Raw genomic sequence first — 21,299 nt, forward strand, 5'->3', positions numbered from 1 at the left:
TATTATACATGAACCTAAAATACAAAAACTTTTTAAAATGTATCATAAATATTCAATGAAAATAAGTTATTTTCTTTATTATAATTTATTTACATAATTTTTTATATTAATTATTTTTTCCTTAAATTGCTTACAAAATATTAAAAAAATAAATATTATTTGATTGAAACTTTCTTTTCAGATCATGATAATTGAAACTCACTTCTACAGAGCTTACTCCTTATTTAGTAAACGAGGGATGTTAATAATAAGAGAAAAGAACCATGACGTTGGAGAGCCCAACCGATGATGTGACACTCCGATTGCAACCGAAAAATCATTTAATTAGGATGTAAAAATTAAAAAATTAAAACAGAGAGAATCATTTCATATTTATTAAAGATATTAAAAATGAATCATGAGTGGTGAGTATTATAGTTTAATAGGTTAGATTTTAAATTTATATTTTAAAAATTAATAGTTTAAATTTTATAAATCTTAAAGTCATTAAAAATTTATATAATTATTAATTTTAAAATTATAAAATTAATTGGAATATATATAAATTAATTTGAATATTTAATTTAATAAAAAAATTAAAAATATTATTGATACCTATATCAAAAGTTTGGATGTTGTTAGAAGATGATATATGGTGAACAAATTCCTAACTTTTCAATTGGAAAATTGATTTTGATTTTCTACATTCATATTTTGATTTTTATTTATTTAAAAATGGTTTACGAAGAATAGATGTAACTTCAAGATGTAGAATAAAAATTCTAACTTTTTAAATTTACAAATTGATTTAGGTTTTTTACATTCATATATTATTTTTATTTTTTTTAAAAAAATTATTATATATATATATTAATATGATATAAAAATATAAAAATATTAAAAAAAAACAAATAGATATTTTTACCTTAAAGGCGAAACCGATAAAATGCTCATAATGTTTTCGACGTGGATTCCACGAACTGCTGAGTGGGTGGCCTTCTTATCCTTTGAAGAGCACACCAAACAAAAAGCTAACAGCACAAGTCAAAGCTCATTTTTTGATCCAGATTTCCTTAAACACAAATCAATCTGATAAGAGAAAGCATGAAAACAATGTCATTTTCACCAGCAAATCATTGCAACCTTAAACTCCAAAAGTATCCCATAAAACAACCAACACTTGCAAACCCAATTCACTTAAATAATCACCAAAACCAGAAGCCATCCAACAAAAAACACCAGTTTCCTTCATTTTCCATTAGAGCCTCAAAAACCCCTCAAACCCCGTTAACCAAATATACCAATACACCGCCACTAGTAGTTGTTGGCTCAGCCAATGCAGATATATACGTGGAGATTGATAGATTACCAAAAGAAGGGGAGACCATCTCAGCCAAGACTGGGCAGACTCTTGCTGGTGGCAAAGGAGCTAACCAGGCCGCATGCGGTGCAAAACTTTCATATCCAACATACTTTGTGGGGCAAGTTGGGGAGGATGCACATGGGAAGTTGATCACTGAGGCTTTAAAGAATGGTGGGGTTAATCTTGATTGTGTGAGGAATCTGAGTGATGTGCCCACTGGACATGCTGTGGTGATGCTGCAGCCTGATGGGCAAAATTCTATTATTATTGTTGGTGGAGCTAACATGAGTTGCTGGCCTGAGAAGCTCAGCGACGAGTATTTGGAGGTTGTGAGGAAGGCTGGGGTTGTTTTGCTTCAAAGGGAAATACCTGATTTAGTTAATATTCAAGTGGCAAAGGTCAGGCATTTTAATGAATTTTTTTTTTAAATCCTGTATCACTCGTTATTCATTCATTTTTAATGGCGATCATGTTAATTTGATCATGTTTATGGTTTAAAGTCAGAACTTTTTATTTCTTGCATCTAAATAAGCAATTGTGTAAATGAACTAAGTGATTTCTTTTGCCTAGTGAATATTAATATGGGATTAGGCTTTGTTGATCACAGTGACATTGTTCATCAAGGTATGATGGGAGGATGAAAGAAAATGTCTGTGGTTGAGATTGCGTTAATTCTTGACATATTTCTTTGGGACCGAAATGAATTGATGTTTGTCCATATTTGGTGATGGATTGCGAGCTCTTTTTCCTAGATTTTCTTTTTGGAATTTGGTTCATCCAGCTAGATTGAGATGTGGTTTTCTTGGTGCTTTCTTTCTTCCATCAATATATGAATAGAACAAGGTGAATCCATATACAGCACCTTACTCCACCATCGCAAGTAGTTTTTGCTAGAAGCTTCAAAGATAGAGAGGTCACATGTTAAACAAAAAAACGAGTAATGTACAGGTCAATGATTGTTTGTTATTCTAAATTTTGGATGAAAGAATGGATACATATTGAGTTGATAAAGTTCTTAAAAATAAACCATATTTATGTTTTTCATGAACCAGTAAATGTTGAAAGAACTCGGGATATTCCAAGTTTCAGGCAATGGATCTCTCTGTTTTAGGGATATTACAAATAGATCCGTATGGAATTTCTCATTTGAACTGCTGGTTGTAGAAGGTCCAGGATCTTCTACACTGGAAATTTTGAGTGTCCTTTTCCAGATTGTTATTTAATATTTGCTTATAGTTGAAGTTAGTTATTGCTCTATGCTATGCAGAGTGCTCTGCTGAGCCCTGGAAATTTTCATGATATATAACTAGCTGCGCACTCCGAATTTCAAAAGGTTTCCTTTGCACATCTTGTTGAGGAAATAGTAAGCTACTTTAGAGAAATGCAACTAGCAGACTAGCATTGTAGTGTTGTAGGTGTTTGATGTGAAGTTAAAAATGGTTCTCTTATGGAGGACTAAAACTAGCTGGCATCATCTTCATGCTGTCTGCCACAATACATGGATTAGATTTTAGAGAATCCTCTCTTTGAGTTCCAAGGTTAATGTTTTACTGTAGCCAAAGCAAATGGTATTTCTTAAGGAAGGTAGGGGCCCCTTCTTTGCTGACTGATTTCAATTAAAAGGAGTAGCTTCCATTATAAAATCCTTTCCAGGAAATATCTCAGGTATTAAGACTTTTGTTGCATTATCACATAGGATAACCACTATAATGTATTGCTAATACATTTCCATCTTAATTAAGTTTAGCTAAGCAGTTTGGTGTCTGATTTTGCTTTTAAGTGGCAACCTTAAGTGTAGTTCTTCATCTATTAACCAGGATTTTAGCTATATTTTGAGCCATTACATATCTCTGTCAGTGTAAAATCTTTAAACTTGTAACTGAGATTTTTTAGTCATAAAGAAGATTTTCCTTTGTTTTAATTTCTCATGAATGAAAGCTTTAGCTTGTATTGGTTTAGCCAGTTAAATTTTATCTGTGACCCTGGGCAAATACTTTTTAGACATCAGGATCATCTGTTCTTGTTTTAAGCAACATGACTAATTTCCTTGTTGTTTTATAGCATGTTTCCTCCTTGGCTTCTGTAAATATCAGTAGATAAGAAATTGAAATAGCAAAGAATGGTGAAAATTTGACCTGTCACTGCACTATTGAAATATCGGGTGCCTGATGCAGAATGGACATGGGATTTTTGTTTTGTTTTTGGCTGTCTTCTTCTTCACACTGAGCATACACACACTCACACACAAGGAGAGAGGCAAGTGGGTGAAGATGATAACTTGAACCCGTGGAATTACTGGAAGTACCATATAAATGCTTTCTCTATATGCATGCTCACCTGATCTTCTGAAACGTCTTGAGATTGTGTCAACAAAGAAAAACTGGGATGAAACCAGGCAGGGAAAAATTTAGAGGAACTGGACAAAGTATTTGGAAATGGAAAAACTGTAGTTATCTTATACTCTTTTCTCAAATTAGAGGAGACCCAAAGACTTGCTTACACAAGTAACACAGCCATTAAGGTAACACGAAATCTTCCAAATGCTTGAGCTCTTTGTGGTTGCTTGATATAAGTTGATCATAAATACAAGTGTGACAGAGCATATGCTTATTATATATTTTAGTATAGCCACTCATTCTAGTATCTGCTGCCACTTCCTACTCTTGAATAGTTTGATTCTTTCAACATTTTTTTTTTTATCTTCTAGATATCTCCTCTGTTCTTTTGATGCCTATCTGTGAATATTAAGATTCAAATTTTATATCAATTTCATGGATGTTTGAGTAACCTTGTGGTTTGAAGATGTCTAATTCCTCAGCTGCCAGTTGACTTTAATGGTTCTGCATTTTCTTGTCCAAGTTTCTGCTGGCATGATTATTATTATTATTATTCATAGCTTGTTTCATGTTTCTCTTGCAATCATTTCTGACCTCTATTGGATAATTTATGTCTTTAGGCTGCTAAAAGTGCTGGTGTTCCTGTTATTTTGGATGCTGGGGGAATGGACGCACCAATGCCCCCAGAATTGTTGAATGTTGTTGACATCTTCAGCCCAAATGAAAGTGAACTTGCACGTTTGACTTGCATGTCAACTGAAAGCTTTGAACAGATTGGTCAGGCTGTCGTCAAGTGTCATAAAATGGTGAGTTTGGAGACCCCTATCATCAAGTGCTTTGCTTGCATCAGGTATGAGGTGAAAAGTTTTGAGGAGAGATGCTAAAAGGGTGATTTTTTAAGGGTGACATGTTAAAGTTATGAAAAAGTTTTGAAGGTTGAAGTTAAAAGAATGTTTGATAGCAGTTGAAATTTTTTTGGAGAATAGCAGATCCCAATATAAATCAAATCAGATTTTAAGTTAAATATAATTATATAAAAAAAATAATATATGTTCGTGGTCCAAAATGGAAAAAAGGAAGAAAAAAGAATAACAAGTTTGTATTATTTTATATAAAATGAGGGAAAATGTTTCCCTGCACAAGGTTTAAAATTGTTACCCTCCTTGATGTTTTCCCCTGCCACCAAAATCTTGTCATGCACAAGTAGAAGGGGATGAAAAATTAATGGTCCAACATACCAAACATAGCCAAACACGACTGTAGTTTCTTACAATTGCCTATCAACTTTGTAAGGCATATTTTGGATATTTCAAGTACAATTAATAGCTTTTGTTCTCAGTTTATGGAAATCAATTGTTTGATTCCTGTTTCACACATTCATTCACAAATTATAAATAAGGCCATTTCAATGCTTTTAAATTTATGGTTGAATAAGACAACCATCATCAAATGATGTATTGCACCAACTAAATGTTTGTCATATCTTTAAAATCAGAATTTATGTCAAGATCATTTGAGTTTTTGTTTTGAGTAACTTGATCATCTCGTTATAGTGGATAGTTACACTGAGAGGAAACCATGCTTGACAGTTGGCACTGAACTTTATATTGTTTAATGTGTACTTTCAGGGAGTAAAGCAAGTTCTGGTGAAGCTTGGGGCTAAAGGGTCAGCTTTATTCATAGAAGGGGAAAAACCAATTAAACAAACCATAATTTCTGCTGCAAGAGTCCTAGACACTACTGGAGCTGGAGATACCTTTACTGCTGCTTTTGCTGTGGCACTCGTGGAGGGCAAAACAAAGGAGGAATGCATGAGATTTGCTGGTATGACTGGTGTTCGCCGTTTTTGTTTGTATTTTATACATCTCTATATCATTTTTCATTTGAATGATGCCCTGACAATTCCCTTGAATATTTACAGCTGCAGCAGCTTCTCTCTGTGTTCAAGTGAAGGGAGCCATCCCTAGCATGCCTGAACGGACATCAGTTTTAAATCTACTCCAAACTGTTTGATCCTTTGAGGGCTTCCTCCTCCTCATAGTCAACTTCTAAAAACTTGCAAAAATGCATATAAATGAAAGGCAGACAAGACTTTGTTGTCTGCTAAAAACTGGTGAGGTTTTTCAAAATGGTAATAAATTATCTTTCTAGATACTCAAAACACTATTTCAAGAATCATGTTTGCACAAATTGTCTCACCGAGTGTTTGCAATCCATTTACCAGAAAATGACCCTCTTCCTCGTTCTGTTTCTTTCTAAAAGATTGAGGATTAATCTTATCTACGCTAGCAGGGGAGGCATGCTCTATAAACGAATCCATGTATTGTTTGGAAAAAATAAAGCCGGAAACCTTGCACCCAAAGGAAAAGCAAGTCTGGGGATGGGACGTCGATCTTGTATATCAGCTCAATTAATTCTCTGACTAATAAATTGTGATTTAAAAAACTAATGATTTTTATAGGAGAGAGAGAGATAGAGATAGAGATAGAGAGAGAGAGAGAGAGAGAGCAATTCAGATAGAGATAGAGAGAGAGAGAGAGAGAGCAATTTGACTATCACTGTGCTTCTTTTCTAATCTTGAACTAGGTTGATAAGCTTCCCTGGTTGGCTAGCTACAAGATCTGAGTTTACATTAATTGTTCAGTCATTTTCTTTTCTGAACAATACGGATTTTTCTATCTAGTGCATTTTAATTGTGTATTTAATAATGTCTTTTGTTGTAATATTATGGTGGCAAATTTAAAAGAATTATAACTAACATTAGCCTCATTCTCTTCTTCTCCTCCCTTTTCCTTTTGAACTGCGAATCAAAAAACCAGTCACTCTTACTTATTTTGTCATAAATCAAAGCTTCATTACCGTAAATTTATTTTGTCATAAATCAAAGCTTCATTACTGTAAATTAATTAGCCATCCAAACACTTCGTAGTGTCAACACATCAAGTATGAAAACCTATCCAGTTATGTTATAAGTTAATATATTGATATATTTTTTTAGTATTTATAGTGTAGTTTATTTATATATTTAAGTATTTTACAATCTTTTCATATAAAATTAAAATTTGATTTGCATGTGAGATTAAACCTATCAAATTATTTAGTAATGAATTGTTATGTTGTGCAATAAGTGATATCACCTGTTTGATAATCTAAATAAATATTACTAAATTAAATTAAAAGTTTTCTTTATCAAAATAAACATTAAAAAAAAAACTAAATGAATTGTTTACAAAATGAAGTCTTTCTTTGAAAAAAAACACACACACAAATATCATAAAAATAAGATAAAAAAAAGAAACAATAATCAAAACATCACATGGTTTTCTTAAAATAAATAGAAATACAAAATAATTTAATTGAAATCCATATAAATTGAGAACTAATAAACTTAAAATAAAATAAAATAATTAAGATTAGTTAATTTTAAAATATTTAAGATCATTAACTATGTTACTAAATATTATTTAATTACTATATATAAAACAAAAATGAATGAGGTTATTTAATTCTAAAATATTTAAATTTTTTTGTATGTTTTAAATAAAATAAGTAGCATTTGATTTAGAAAACAAAATTTGATGCTTTTTGAAATGAAATCTAATATGTCTTTAATATGTTATTATAAAAATTACCTTTCGCTCTCAAAATGTAAACAAATGATTTTTAATTTTTTTTATCAAATAAGTTTTAACAATTTAATTACATTACTTTAAAACAAAGCAACAAAAGCTAGGAAAAACAGGCTTTTAGTTATTGTACCACTTTTTTGCCATGGTAATGTCCATGAATTTTTATTTGTTGGAATCTAAACAGGAGCCTCTACTTTAATTTTTTAACTGAAGAGTGAAATGCTACCTAAGCTCGTGGAGTGGGGTGAGAGATGCTTGCAAAAGGAGAGCGTCTCCAAGTCTTCAAGTGACCAAATGGAGGTTTTTGAAGCTGCTTTGCAGATCAAACAGGAACTGGGGATTGAATAAATATATAATACTGTAAAAGAAGCTTGATATTGTGGCATTTTATGTTTTCCAACTTGTGCTGTAAGGTTGTAAAAAATATATTTTTGATAAAGCTTGATATTGTGGCATTTTATGTTTTTCAACTTGTGGTTGTAAAAAATATATTTTTGACACGGCATGAAAAATATATTATACAATATAAACTCATATTATAAGAATGAATTCTAAAATAATAAGTAATTTTATTTTTTATATAGTTTAAGTATTTTAAAATACATGATTCAAGAAAAGATTTAGTAATTTAAAAATACAATAAAATTATTATTCATGTTTGTAGATTTTTATTAACTAATAATTGATAAATTTAAAACAAACAAATCTTAGAGATTCTGAGGCTATAAATTGCAAGCATGCAAACAATGTTATATGAAATAGTACATTCCAAAACAAAAACCAATTTAAATGATGATGAAATACAACAGGATGGGAATAAATTTCCAAGAAAATAATTATGTTGCAGTGCCTACTGGTTTACATTCAAAATAGTGCATGCTTGAATTTTAGAGCAAGGAGCAGAATTCTGTGATACTACTTCGAGAGATCTGAAATACCAACTCAGAAATGGAGGAGGAGAAGTCAAAGGGTAGACAATAAACTCAAAGGGTAGACATACCAATACCCAGTGTATATTGGGATTTCCAAACACAAAGTCGAAGATTTAGGACCATTTAAGTGAGTTTGCATATCTAGAATCTGTCAAATTCAAGGGAATGTTCATTTTACATGTCTGGGATCTGTTAAATTCATTGCCTAGCCTGGGAACCTTGTGACTGCCCCACCGCTACAACAAGGCAAGCAACAAACTCTCCTTAGTTGGCCTCAAAATAGTATGAGCTAAAGGATTTCATCTTCCATGTAATTGATCATAACAAAAATTCTGATAAGGCGTTTCTTTAAAATATTAGTCTAACAGAGAGCAATTACATACACGATCCGACCTTTAATGAGGACCCAAATCAGTAAACAAAGCCAACCTTAAGAGAATCTCAACAAAAAATTTCCTAATGTGTTCCTCAATCTCTTTCATGGTTTCCCTCCACTTGCTTCTTCATGTGCTAATCAGTTTGGCCAGAGTATGAGTAAAATCCAGGAAAGTAAAGTGATCTCCTTCCCCAGAATTTAGCACTAGACCTAACAAAATGACTACTCCAATCCAGTTTACTGCAGAATTAGTCTCTGGTTTGTAATCTAGGCCTCTGAACTCTTGCTAAGAAATACCTGCTATAGATTACCATATCTAAGAGTCCTCTAAACACTGACAGCTCTAAGCCAATGGCAGTAGCAATAACAGAAGTGCCGAACTGACATTTTTAAACACTGACATCTCTAAAAAGAAAACAAGAAGAATTAATGTCAAGACCTACTTCTTTAGCCCCTCTGTTAAATGTTTTATTTTTTTATAACATTTGCAATCATGGTGGTTTGCTCTTCATATTGTATTTTTTGTGATTGTAGAAACGACAATCAACTCATATTTTGTTTTCCCTGGTATAGAAAAAGAAGAACAGACCGAAATATGCATCGAAAAAGAAGGGGAGGTCTTGATTAGCTGGTAATATATTGCTTATCTTAAAAAATCTAAAACTCACTGTAAAGATTTTACTAAATTGAAATGGTTTGTTGTTATTTGTTGCATTTTCTTCAGATTTTAGGACTCTACAGTAGAATACCTATTACAGCATCATGATGTTTGATTTTATATATGATGCCTTACAAATAACTATTGCTCAAAAGTTGTTGTTGTTGTTTGTTTTGACAGATAACAAGATCTTGATAATTCAGTGTGGATCTGTGCTTAGCAGTCCAAGACCAGAACAATTGTTTTGTGGTTAGGGAAGTGGAACTGTTATAGCATAGAGGTACATTGATCTACACTCCTTCACTTTGTATTTGTCTGCTTGTTTTGAGTGGTTTAACAAAACCAACAAAATAATTCTAATTACTGAAGAAATCCCTTATTGTATAGGCTTCTCTTTGTAAAAAAATGAGCTATCTGGTAATGTTTTAGGAATTTCATTTCTTTCTGCTGGTTGTTCTGAACCAATTTTGATGTGGGGAGGAACCAATTTTGATGTGGGGAGGAAAAAAAATTATTTTATAGATGATGTTAAGTTGATTATCCATTAAGGAAAAAAACAAAAAACCAGTTTTTAGTTTCAATGGTTGTGAATGAAAGTGGGGTATAAAAAAAAAAAAACTCCCTCCGTGAAGAGAAAGAGAAATAGGAACGTGGAGAAATGGGTAAGTGTGTTTCATAGGAATGGTGACTCAGAATTGAAAGACTAGTGGCTTGGACTTTTAGGACAGCGAAGAGGAAAAGGTGAAGAAGTAGACGATGTGTAGGTCTAAGCAAATTTTAATTTAAGACAACAAATGTTGAGAATAGCAAAGTTTTTTTTTTTATTATTAATATAGATATTTGAGTCAATTTATATATACCTTAATTAATTTTACAAATCTAAAATTAATAATTATATAAATTTTTAATAACCCTCTAAAACTTAAATCAATAATCTTCATAAAATAAATTTATAATTTGATATCTTTTAAAATTACAATAATCTTTAAACAATATAAAGATCGGCGCTTTTTTAACTCACATATAATTGCGTTTGGTATTCACGGCGGCGGCGGCGGCCGCGGACAGATAACAAGATCTTGATAATTCAGTACTGTGGATCTATGCTTAGCAGTCCAAGACCAAAACAACTGTTTTGTGGTTAGGGAAGTGGAACTGTTATAGCATAGAGGTACATTGATCTACACTCCTTCACTTTGTATTTGTCTGCTTGTTTTGAGTGGTTTAACAAAACCAACAAAATAATTCTAATTACTGAAGAAATCCCTTATTGTATAGGCTTCTCTTTGTAAAAAATGAGCAATCTGGTAATGTTTTAGGAATTTCATTTCTTTCTGCTGGTTGTTATGAACCAATTTTGATGTGGGGAGGAAAAAAAAATTATTTTATAGATGATGTTAAGTTGATTATCCATTAAGGAAAAAAACAAAAAACCAGTTTTTAGTTTCAATGGTTGTGAATGAAAGTGGGGTATAAAAAAAAAAAAACTCCCTCCGTGAAGAGAAAGAGAAATAGGAACGTGGAGAAATGGGTAAGTGTGTTTCATAGGAATGGTGACTCAGAACTGAAAGACTAGTGGCCTGGACTTTTGGGACAGGGAAGAGGAAAAGGTGAAGAAGTAGACATGTTTAGGTCTAAGCAAATTTTAATTTAAGACAACAAATGTAGAGCAGACCAAAGTCTTTTTTTTTTTTATTATTATTATTATTATTATGGGTATTTAAATCAGCTTATATATATCTTAATTAATTTCATAATTAATTTTATGAATCTTAAAATTAATAATTATATAACTTTTTAGTAACATCGTAAAACTCAAACCAATAATTTCTATAAAATAAATTTATAATTTGATTAGTTGATCATGCCCTTCAAAATTACAGATAATCTTTGAACAATACAAAGATTGTCTCTTTTTTAACTTGCATATAATTGCGTTTGGTATTGGCGGCGGCGGCGGCGGCAAAGTGCTTCTTCTCCTCGACCTCTCACGTGATCTTTTATTCGTCCTTGAAGCTGGAAGCTTTGATTTCACCATGCTCATATTGCGCTTCCCTTCTCCTTTAACTTGCGAGTTAGCACTACTTTGGAGTTTTGATTTATCAAAACAAATTAATATTCTATAATAGAAGTCACACCAAGCTATAGTCCAAAATGATCGTATCTGAATTTGAAACTCAAGATTATTCAATTATTTACAACATTTGATTACTATACTGATCAGCTTGGTATTGGTATCATTTGACTTGACTAATTCCTTGGATGCATACCAATGGTTACTTCTTTATGCATCATTTATTTTTAACTAACAACTTTAGATGTGTGAATCACAAAGAGAAGAGAAGAAAAGTCTTTAATAAATACAATTATTTGCACCTAAACAGTGTATATATTATAAGGAATCTAAAACATGCAAAACACACATTTAATTAGCACAATTGAAAGATATAGTGTAAACTTACAAATGACATTGGGGAGAAAGAGTGAGAAACATTAAGTTAGTTCCATAATCTTTACACTATCATATATAAGAGGGTGGAGCCAGAAATTTTTCCTATCATGGACTATTAAATAAATTTATAAATTTATTTTAAGATAAATCATTAACTCATGTACATGAATTTTTAAAGTTAACAGTAAAATTTTAATTCAAATACATTATCTAAAATATTAAAAAATAAATTTGAAATTATATAAAATTAAAGTGAAAATAAAAATAAACTTACTATTAAAGTTACATTTTTTGATGTTTTGTGGAATATAATTTATCTATAATCGAATTTGAATCGATATTGTAACAACTTCTCAACCGGGATAAAATAACAATCTCATATCAATAGGAAAATAAAATAATTAAATTTTTTTCCTCGTATATATTATAAGGAATCTAAAACATGCGGTCCATTGAGGTTGTTAGCACAATTGAAAGATATAGTGTAAACTTACAAATGACATTGGGGAGAAAGAGTGAGAAACATTAAGTTAGTTCCATAATCTTTACACTATCATATATAAGAGGGTGGAGCCAGAAATTTTTCCTATCATGGACTATTAAATAAATTTATAAATTTATTTTAAGATAAATCATTAACTCATGTACATGAATTTTTAAAGTTAACAGTAAAATTTTAATTCAAATACATTATCTAAAATATTAAAAAATAAATTTGAAATTATATAAAATTAAAGTGAAAATAAAAATAAACTTACTATTAAAGTTACATTTTTTGATGTTTTGTGGAATATAATTTATCTATAATCGAATTTGAATCGATATTGTAACAACTTCTCAACCGGGATAAAATAACAATCTCACATCAACTGAAAAACAAAGTAATTAAATTTTTTTTCTCTCTCAATTCCTCCTTCTTTCACTTAATTCTTCCTTATATTAATATTTTATAAGTTGGACTTTGTAAATTTACAAGATTATTCTCTCACTTTTTTTTTCCTTGGTATTTTTTATGTTTTTTCCTTACTTTTCTCTCTTTCTCTCTCGCCTTTTCTTTTCTTTCCTTTTATATTCTGCTTATGCCTAGTCAGCAATATATAAAAGAAGAAAGAACTAATTTGTTTTATTTTTTAATGAAAAATAATTATTCCACCCTTAATGAGTCGTTTTGCTTTTATTTGACCTTTTCTTTTGTTAACACTACCAAGTTTTGTTCATCCTAAAATTTTAACTAGATTTTATTCAATATATTTTAAGATCTCTCGTAAAATTTTAACTCAATCTGATAGTTGAATTGAAAATTACATTCAATAACGTAAAACTAGTCAAATTATGATTTTTTTTATCAAATTTATGAATTTATCCAAAAATTTTAAAATTTTAACTTAAGTTAAAACATCATATTAGAAGGCTCCATGTAAATTTTTAGAATTTTTTAATTTCTTAATTAAGAATTAGAAATTTTCTTTAAATAAAATTAATAAAAAAATATTAATAAAATCTTAACCTGAGCTAGAACCCACCCGAGCCCATACATGCCTCTACCCTTAATCATGTATATATATTTTTTTATGATAATTTGAGTTACTATTTAATACTTATTCCAGTGATTATTTATTTTGATAAAGTAATGGATTGTTTTAAAAGTTTGGATAAAGCTATTTGGACAAAAAAAAATGATGCATTCTTTTGTTGATATTTGCATCAAAACTATTAATATCAAAAACAGACAAAACACTTAAAACTAGTTGGAAATTTCTGTTGACTATTTTTAAAGAACAAGTTAGTCATGTTTTTATCAAGTCAAAATTAAAAAACAAATGGGATGGTTGTAAAATGGACTAAGGATATAAAACAAATTGATTTATGAAACTAGTGTTGGATACCAGAGATTTTCTTGGATGAATTATGTATGAGATGGAATTGAAGATAATAAAAATAATACCTTAATAAAAGATTCTTGATTTCATAATATATTAATAATCCAATCTATAACATTTGAATTATAAAACTATAAAATTACTACATGTTTTTTTAGTTATTTTATTATCAAAATCACTTTTAAAAGTAATTTTAATCAAATATCTTTAAATTATTTTTTCTTCAACATAAACTTTAACTATAGTTTTAATCCATTATATATTTTATCAAACTAAACACAACTAAAAATGCTTTTTTAAATTAATTTTTTTAAATTATAACTACAAAAATTACTATAATATCAAATATATAATTAATATGTTCAACACCAATTCTTCTCCATGTATGACTTCCAATATCAAATTATGTCGTTCATTTGGATGGCCTGTTCAAAGGTTTTCGTCCTAACAATTTGTTTATAATAGTATCTCATGCTAGTGCAAAGATTAATGTGGGGGGTGCATATGTTGTTTCACTGTCTGTATGTTGAATTTTCTAGCAAATGACATAGGTTTAACCAAGTCATGTCTCCTGCTAATGCTATCGTTGTGGCTTGGACAGAAAAAAAATTAAAAGTTAGAAAATAATATTTAGATCATCATAATTTATTTGACATTGTTATTAAATTTAATATAACTGTTTAAACTTTAAAACTTTGAACTGAACTCTTTACTTAGTCTAAATTTTAAGAATATATTTAGTATTATAGTAATTATTATTAGGGGTGAAATTAAAGGGTGGCAAGTAGGGCCTGAGGCCTTGCAAAAAAATTTAAATTTTTTTATTATTTAATATTTTTAATTTAAATAAATAAGCTTTTTAATATATATATATATATATATATATATATTAATTTTGGCCTCCTCTGTAGTATGAACCTAGCTCTGTCCTTACTTATTATAGTTGTAGTTTGAAAAAAGTTGTTTTATAAAAAGTGTTTTTAATTAAGGTTAATTTGATATTTATACATATTTGGTTAAAATTGTGATTAAAATTGAGGTTGAACAAAATATAGTTTAAAGTGTTTGGTTAATAATGCTTTTAAAATTGAGGTTATAAAATAATTTTAAAAAATATATATTAATATTGATAATTTTTAATTTAAATATTGCAACTTTAACTATTGTTAATATTACATCATGAAATAAATAATACTTTATATAAAATATTTTTCATTATTTCATTAAACTATCTACAATTTTATCACGTATGAAATACATCTGACAAGGACTACAGTTTTTTTGGTTTTTTAAGTGCGCAACAACATTTGGTAAAATAAAATCAAGAATAAAATTGAAATTACAATCAAATTCTATAAATGCTATGTTATCAAGCGATCTCTATTTAATTTACGTAAATGCTATGTTATCAAGCGATCTCTATCTAATTTACGTAGTGTCATTGAATAATGTTGAACACTAGTTTTTTGAATAAAACACAATTAAAAAATAAAAAATAATTTTTATTTTTTATTTTACTAGGTCGGATCCGATTCAATTAATGTTGAGCTTTGAACCTGACTCGGTCTAGATGGAACTAGTCCTACTAGAATAATGAAGCTGGTTACACTGTTAAACAGTGTAGCCAGCTCCATTGCTTATGCTAATTACATGGTTCGCTGAACATTGTAATTAGCATGAACAATGAACAAGAAACAGGAATTATTTACTTTTCTTTCCCATGTGTTTCAGATGCAAAAATACAGTGGGATCCATGAATAGTGAATAATGTTTTTTTACAAAACAAGTTACATCTGCGTTTTAAACAAAACGCAAATACAACCTTGTAAACAAACACTATCTTAAATTAAATTATGTGAAAGTTGTCTCGATATGACCTTGTAGACTGGATAGGTCTAAAAAAATCAAAGAAAAAAAAGAAAAAGAATAGGCCAATAGGTCTAAAAAAATCAAAGAAAAAAAAAAAGATAGGCGAAGTTATTATCCCTAGTTAACCCACAAAAACTGCAACCTAAGTTATGGGCTCTACTTGGTCACATTAATTTTTTTATTTTATTATTTAATAAAAAAATAAAAAAATAATTTATTATCAACATAATATTAACAAATAAAATTTAAAAAATCTCATTCTAAAAAATGAAATTGAAAGGAAAAACTTAAAAGATAAAAGAAGAAGCTAAAAAACCCCAAATGAATAAAAAAAAGGGCTTGTAACAACAAAGCTAAAGCGTATGGGTCTGAGCAAGGTTGGCAAATTTGGTCTAGTCATTTTATTTTCTTTTTTTTATCATTCTTTTTGCCCCTTATTATTTGAGAATTAGAAAGATTTTTCAAGTTTGAATTTGTTCATTTAAATTTCAAACTCTTTTTTTATTTATTACTATCCCCTCCCCCTTTTTTTTCCTTCTATAATTTTTTAATTCCTATAAGTTTCATCATGTAGAATATCTACTTTCTCATTTAATGAATGGTGCGAAATAAATCATATTTAATTTTCAATCAAAATTACTATGTGAAATCTTTAGTTTTTTCATCTTTTTTTACCCATATCCCATGTGTAAATCATTTGAATCAATAGATAACATTTTCTTCACTATTAGTATGATTTGATTTTATTACATTTCAAATTTTTTCTGACACCTCCTAAGAAAAATCCTGAATTGAATCCCAAAATGACAGATTAGTATAAGCTTATTTATGTAATAATGCACCCTTTGAATAGGAATTCATATTTTAAAATGTCCTAGCTTTCATGCTTTGGCGGGTCTCCAAATCCTTTCAATAACTTATATTGTATTGAAAGGATATCTATATGACCTCATCAATTACGTAAGGAACATGGTACAACAAAATTGAAGAAAGTATAGAGAGAAAATATTTTTTTTTATTTTTTGTTGTTCAATTTTTTCTATTCTATTAGTGTTAGATAATAATATTATATTAGGCTTAGTTATTATTAGATTAGAATTAGTTGGTGATATTGACTTAGTGGATCCTTTTTTCTATGATGAACTATTAGTATTAGTACTATATTTTCTCTTTGTAGAATATATATGTATTCCAGCAAGTAGCTCGATGACAAAAAGAATGTACCTTGAGAGGAGTAAGGAGGTCAACCTCTTTCAAATATACAACATGATTCTAACAATTTAATAGAGTCAGACTCTCTTATTTATTTTAGTTGTTTGATCATAAGTTTATGGACACCATGTGCTTAGATTGCAGTATCAATCTAAATTTTTGAAAAGAGTAGACCTATCAAGCTCCAATCATGTGACTGTAAATGGTGGTGACACAACCTGAAAGATGTGAAGGTTGAGTAGTTTGATGAGAAGGCATGCCTAACACCTTACAGCAAAATAATCTTCAGTACATCTCCGCTTGCAAGAAGCCACTTTCTCGGTGATTGGACCGGAATTTCTAGTGCCTTCCTGAAAGTAGTGGTGGAGCCTACATGCGGCTCACCCTTTCATATTATTTCCCCCAATGAATTATGTGTGATTCATTTTGATAATTGGGCCTTGAATGTATATCTCCTAGCTAGATTAGAAACAGCAGTGGTGTTTTTTGTTTGTAAAACTTGGGTCAGGTGTATTATGTATTCATTAGCACTGCCACTTACAGGTATTGTTTTTGTGTTTGCAAAATGAGAGTAGGACTCAAATTCTAAGATCCGCCTGTGTCCTCTGCTTTGCAATGGAGGGTTGCTTTGGGAGTTGTTCTTGATGTTTTGAACTTTGCTGAAGAATCAGGCAAATTCTGTCCTTGGCAAAACTGAATCCAGGAATATTGCATTAGTCATAATGGGACGGAAGCAAGAAATAGGAGTATGAAAGTAAAAATTATCGAACAAATTCACTTGAATATTCCAAAAGAATTTGAAGGACCGTAGTTTATTTATCGTGGTTGTAGATGTTACGTAATGGTTGTGAACCGGACTTAATTTGGCAAGCTATCAGTAGCTTATACCAGAATTTCTATTTCTACAGCTTTTTTTATTTTTTGGTTAAAACTCTAAATAAATTAGCTTGGATATAGTGGATGATGCAACAGAAGAATAGATGGCAGCCTCATTTGGAAGTTTGTGCTGAAATATATACATGTCTGCGTTCAGGGAGTAAAGCAAGTTAAATTTCGGTGGCAAAGTTTGGGCTTTATTTGCAGACGGGGAAAGTCAATCAAGCAACTCTATTATTTCTGCTGCATAGCAATTTACGCTACTGGAGCTGGAGATACTTTGCCTGCTGCAATTGTCGTAGCCGTGCTGGTTAATAGCTGGTAGCCTAGCTGAAAATTGTGAGATCATGCGTTATGTTTATATGCAACCTCTACATCGAATCTTGTTTTAACAAGCTCTCATGATTCCCTGAGCCCTTACCGTCTCCAGCAACTCTCTTGTGTGATCAAACGAAGAGAATCATCCCTAGCATGCCTGACAGTATGTCAGCTTTGAATTCAGTTTGTTTGAGGGCTTTTACCTTCGCTCCATTTACAGTCGGGTCAAGTGCCTTGGAACTTGCAGCGGTGCATACAAATGAAAAGCAGAGGTTTACTCTGTTTTCTGATGAGAACTGGGTAACTCCTTTCAAAATTGTGATAAACAATAAAAACTCCTTTGCAGTCGTAAGGTTTAATAATAAATGGAACATTATTATTAATAATCATAACTTGGTACATTCGTTTTTCCTTACACGACCTGAAACATGAAAAGGAACGGAAAACAAATTTCACTTGGCAAGTAGTAAAGTAGATGGTTTAAAATTATGGCCCTCACTACCTGGGAATTGGGATCCAAAGTCAATTGAGAGACAATCCATAACGCACATATTAGGTCCACATGAGAAAGTAGTCTTCGAAATAATTTTTTTTTTTTAAAAAAAAAACATGCACAAACTCTTCACAAAAAACTAGCTGGTACCAAGAACACTGAAATGATGGGTCAGTGCCTCCACTTGCATAGCTTGGTTTCACTCATCTGTAGAGACCTCAACTGCTTCAGAAAAGCCACCCATCTTCTTCATCATATACCTCAGTAAAATTACTGCCAAATGAGAACGCATAGTTATCGTTATCAGACATGAAATCAATGTCAGAAAATCTACTAAAGTAGTCTTCCTCATCAGACCATAAAATGTGAGGAAATCGTGAATCAAATGGATAGTCATCAGTGGAATCGTTAGGCTGCCGCAAATCTTTGATGCGTTCACTACATCTTCTCCCCATCTGCCCTTCCAAAATAACATTGAAACACTGGCGCAGATCAAGTGATTCAAGGTAAAGACAAGCATCAAGAATAGCCTGCAAGCCATCATTTGTCAACTTATTCCCAAACATTTCGAGGTGACGTAGCCCGGGCATACTTTCTGCAACAGCTAGTGCCTCATCATCACACTCTATACATGGATATCTGTACCCTGTGGTGTTTAACTTGAATGATCTTAATAAAGGACAACAATGCCCAACTTTTTCTAGAGCTACCTTTGAGAATGAGCAGTATGAAAGGTCAAGCTCTTCCAGCAATGGAATTTTAGAAGCTGCTGCAATCAATCCCTCATCAGAAATATTCTGGCAAAATACCAGCCGAAGACTTTTGAGCTGAGTTGATCTGTAAAATAATCATAGAATACCGTGGTATCATCAAAATCCAGCAAATTAACACCGTATGCATTCAATTCAGAGTGTCATATTCCCTGTGGAATTAACGGATTCATGAACACCAGCTAATGTAAAATTCCCGAGAATGAGGACAATTAGCACGGGAAAGCAATTCCCCATTTGAGGGGAAATTTTGGTCTTCAAGAATCTTACATTAAGAAAGTGAGATCACCAATCACCCAACAAACACAATATTTATACAGTTACAGGAATCTGAGGTTCCTTGACCTAACAAAAACAACATTAAATTCCAAGACTAGGAATTCAACAATCCTAAGGGCCTCTACATGCATATTGAAGATCTGAACATGAATACATCTCTCACAAGAATGTTTCCAAGAACTATCCCAAAAAAAATCATTTAAAAATAAGCACAAGAAATTGGATGAATTATCAAGAATACCTATCGGCGATGTAAAGGAGGAGGTCATCCGTGCCGAAATACTCGATATTGATATGAAGCAAAGCACCTGAGCTGCGATCGACAGCGTGCCTGCAGATTTTGACCATATCATAATCCATGTCCCAAATATCACCCAAATTATGCATATCGATAGATCTCCACATGGAAGGTTCCTTGCAGATGTAGCGCCATGTCTTGCACACTCTCTCTACGTTTGCCAATATGCCGATTGCACCTACCCTCTTCAGGATCGACGCCATCAAATCCTCCGGCAGCTCCAACCACTTTCCACATTCAATTCCTACTACTTCTTCTTCACCTCCACCTCCTCCTAGCGTTCGCGGCGGTGAATGAGAATAATCCATTTTTTCTGTTGGATTTTTTTTTTTTTGGGATGGAAACTACTTGCCTTATAGATGTGTTCTTTTGTTTAAAAAAAATAAAAATAATTTTTTTTTTAATCAAAAGTACGTTTTTTTAATAAAAACTTATCACAATCAAGTTTGAATAATTACAATAAATATCTAAAAAAATGAATGATTTAATACAAGGACTATCTCTTTGATAATAATAATAATAAAAAAACCCTTTCTCTTGTTAATGTGTTCCTTTGCTTTTCAAAAAACAAATTATGAATTCTTTTTTAATAAAAACTTCCCACAATCATTAAATAAGTTTTAATAAGAATAAAAAAATTAATAATTATAAAATCAATATATTATAAAGTATTAGAATAATAAATTTGAGAAAATATATATAAAAAATTTATAATAAAAAATTAAAAAATAGATATTTCTTCACATTGAATATTCATAAATAAATTCTGTTAATATACAATTATTTCAAAAGAAATAGTTAATATTATAATGAAATGTACTAATATTATTTTTTGAAAACAATAACATAATCAGATAATTATTTAAATATCATTTTGATAAATTTATGTTTCAAAAATTAATTATAAGATAAAAATATAAAAAATAAATTTTTAAAATTTTATTTATAAAAAAGAGATTAATGGTCACCCTTGATATGTGTCACGGTCCAATCCAATGTAATTTTATACTCAGTCAAAGTCCTAAGCAACTTTTGCCGTCATTTTCTTCTCCCCTTTTATTTTATTTTATTTTGCTTTTCTTTTTCTTTTTCGAAACTTTTTTCTCTTTTCCTAATTGGGTCTGATGGGTGCTGGTGCAGTCCTACCTTGCCGCGTTTCATATTTGTGGCATAAGTACAGGTTGGTCCTTTAATTTTTCAGTTCATCTCAATTTAGGATTCTACTTGGATGGCATTTCCTGCAGCCACGTAATGAAATGAAGGTTTGGTGGGTTATTGATGTTATAGAATAGCTTATGCACTAGGAAAGGGAGCTCTATTTGAAAAAGTAGGAGATTTTGTTATATTTTACATTAAATCAATAAAATATAACAAAATCTCTTACTTGACATTATGTGAAATAGGTATTTTTTAAAAGATTAATTAATTATTTATGACAACTCTTGTTAAGTCATTCAATTAATTTACTGTTTTTCTAATTTTACAAGTCGGTATGAAAAGGTATTATTTTTTATTATAAATATCAATTTTTGATATTAGCATAAATTACTAAGAAATTAATTTTCTTATTTTCCAACAT

At 30.5% G+C, this 21,299-nt stretch overlaps 2 protein-coding genes across 2 annotated transcripts; one reads left to right on the forward strand and one right to left on the reverse strand.

Annotated features, from left to right (window-relative positions):
• Positions 1–960: 960 nt before the first annotated feature.
• LOC105129255 (pfkB-like carbohydrate kinase family protein) lies at positions 961–6,061 on the forward strand. Its single transcript, XM_011031235.1, has 4 exons — positions 961–1,740; positions 4,299–4,484; positions 5,307–5,502; positions 5,600–6,061. The coding sequence occupies exons 1-4, from the start codon at positions 1,084–1,086 to the stop codon at positions 5,689–5,691; spliced, it is 1,131 nt and encodes a 376-aa protein (XP_011029537.1). The 5' UTR covers positions 961–1,083; the 3' UTR covers positions 5,692–6,061.
• Positions 6,062–18,259: 12,198 nt separating this feature from the next.
• On the reverse strand, positions 18,260–20,076 carry LOC105129254 (F-box protein SKIP19-like). Its single transcript, XM_011031234.1, has 2 exons — positions 19,664–20,076; positions 18,260–19,210 (listed from the first exon to the last, which is right to left on the reverse strand). The coding sequence occupies exons 1-2, from the start codon at positions 20,026–20,028 to the stop codon at positions 18,601–18,603; spliced, it is 975 nt and encodes a 324-aa protein (XP_011029536.1). The 5' UTR covers positions 20,029–20,076; the 3' UTR covers positions 18,260–18,600.
• Positions 20,077–21,299: the final 1,223 nt, after the last annotated feature.

This window comes from Populus euphratica, unplaced genomic scaffold, assembly GCF_000495115.2.
Source record: "Populus euphratica unplaced genomic scaffold, PopEup_1.0 scaffold86.1, whole genome shotgun sequence".
Lineage (NCBI taxonomy): Eukaryota > Viridiplantae > Streptophyta > Magnoliopsida > Malpighiales > Salicaceae > Populus > Populus euphratica.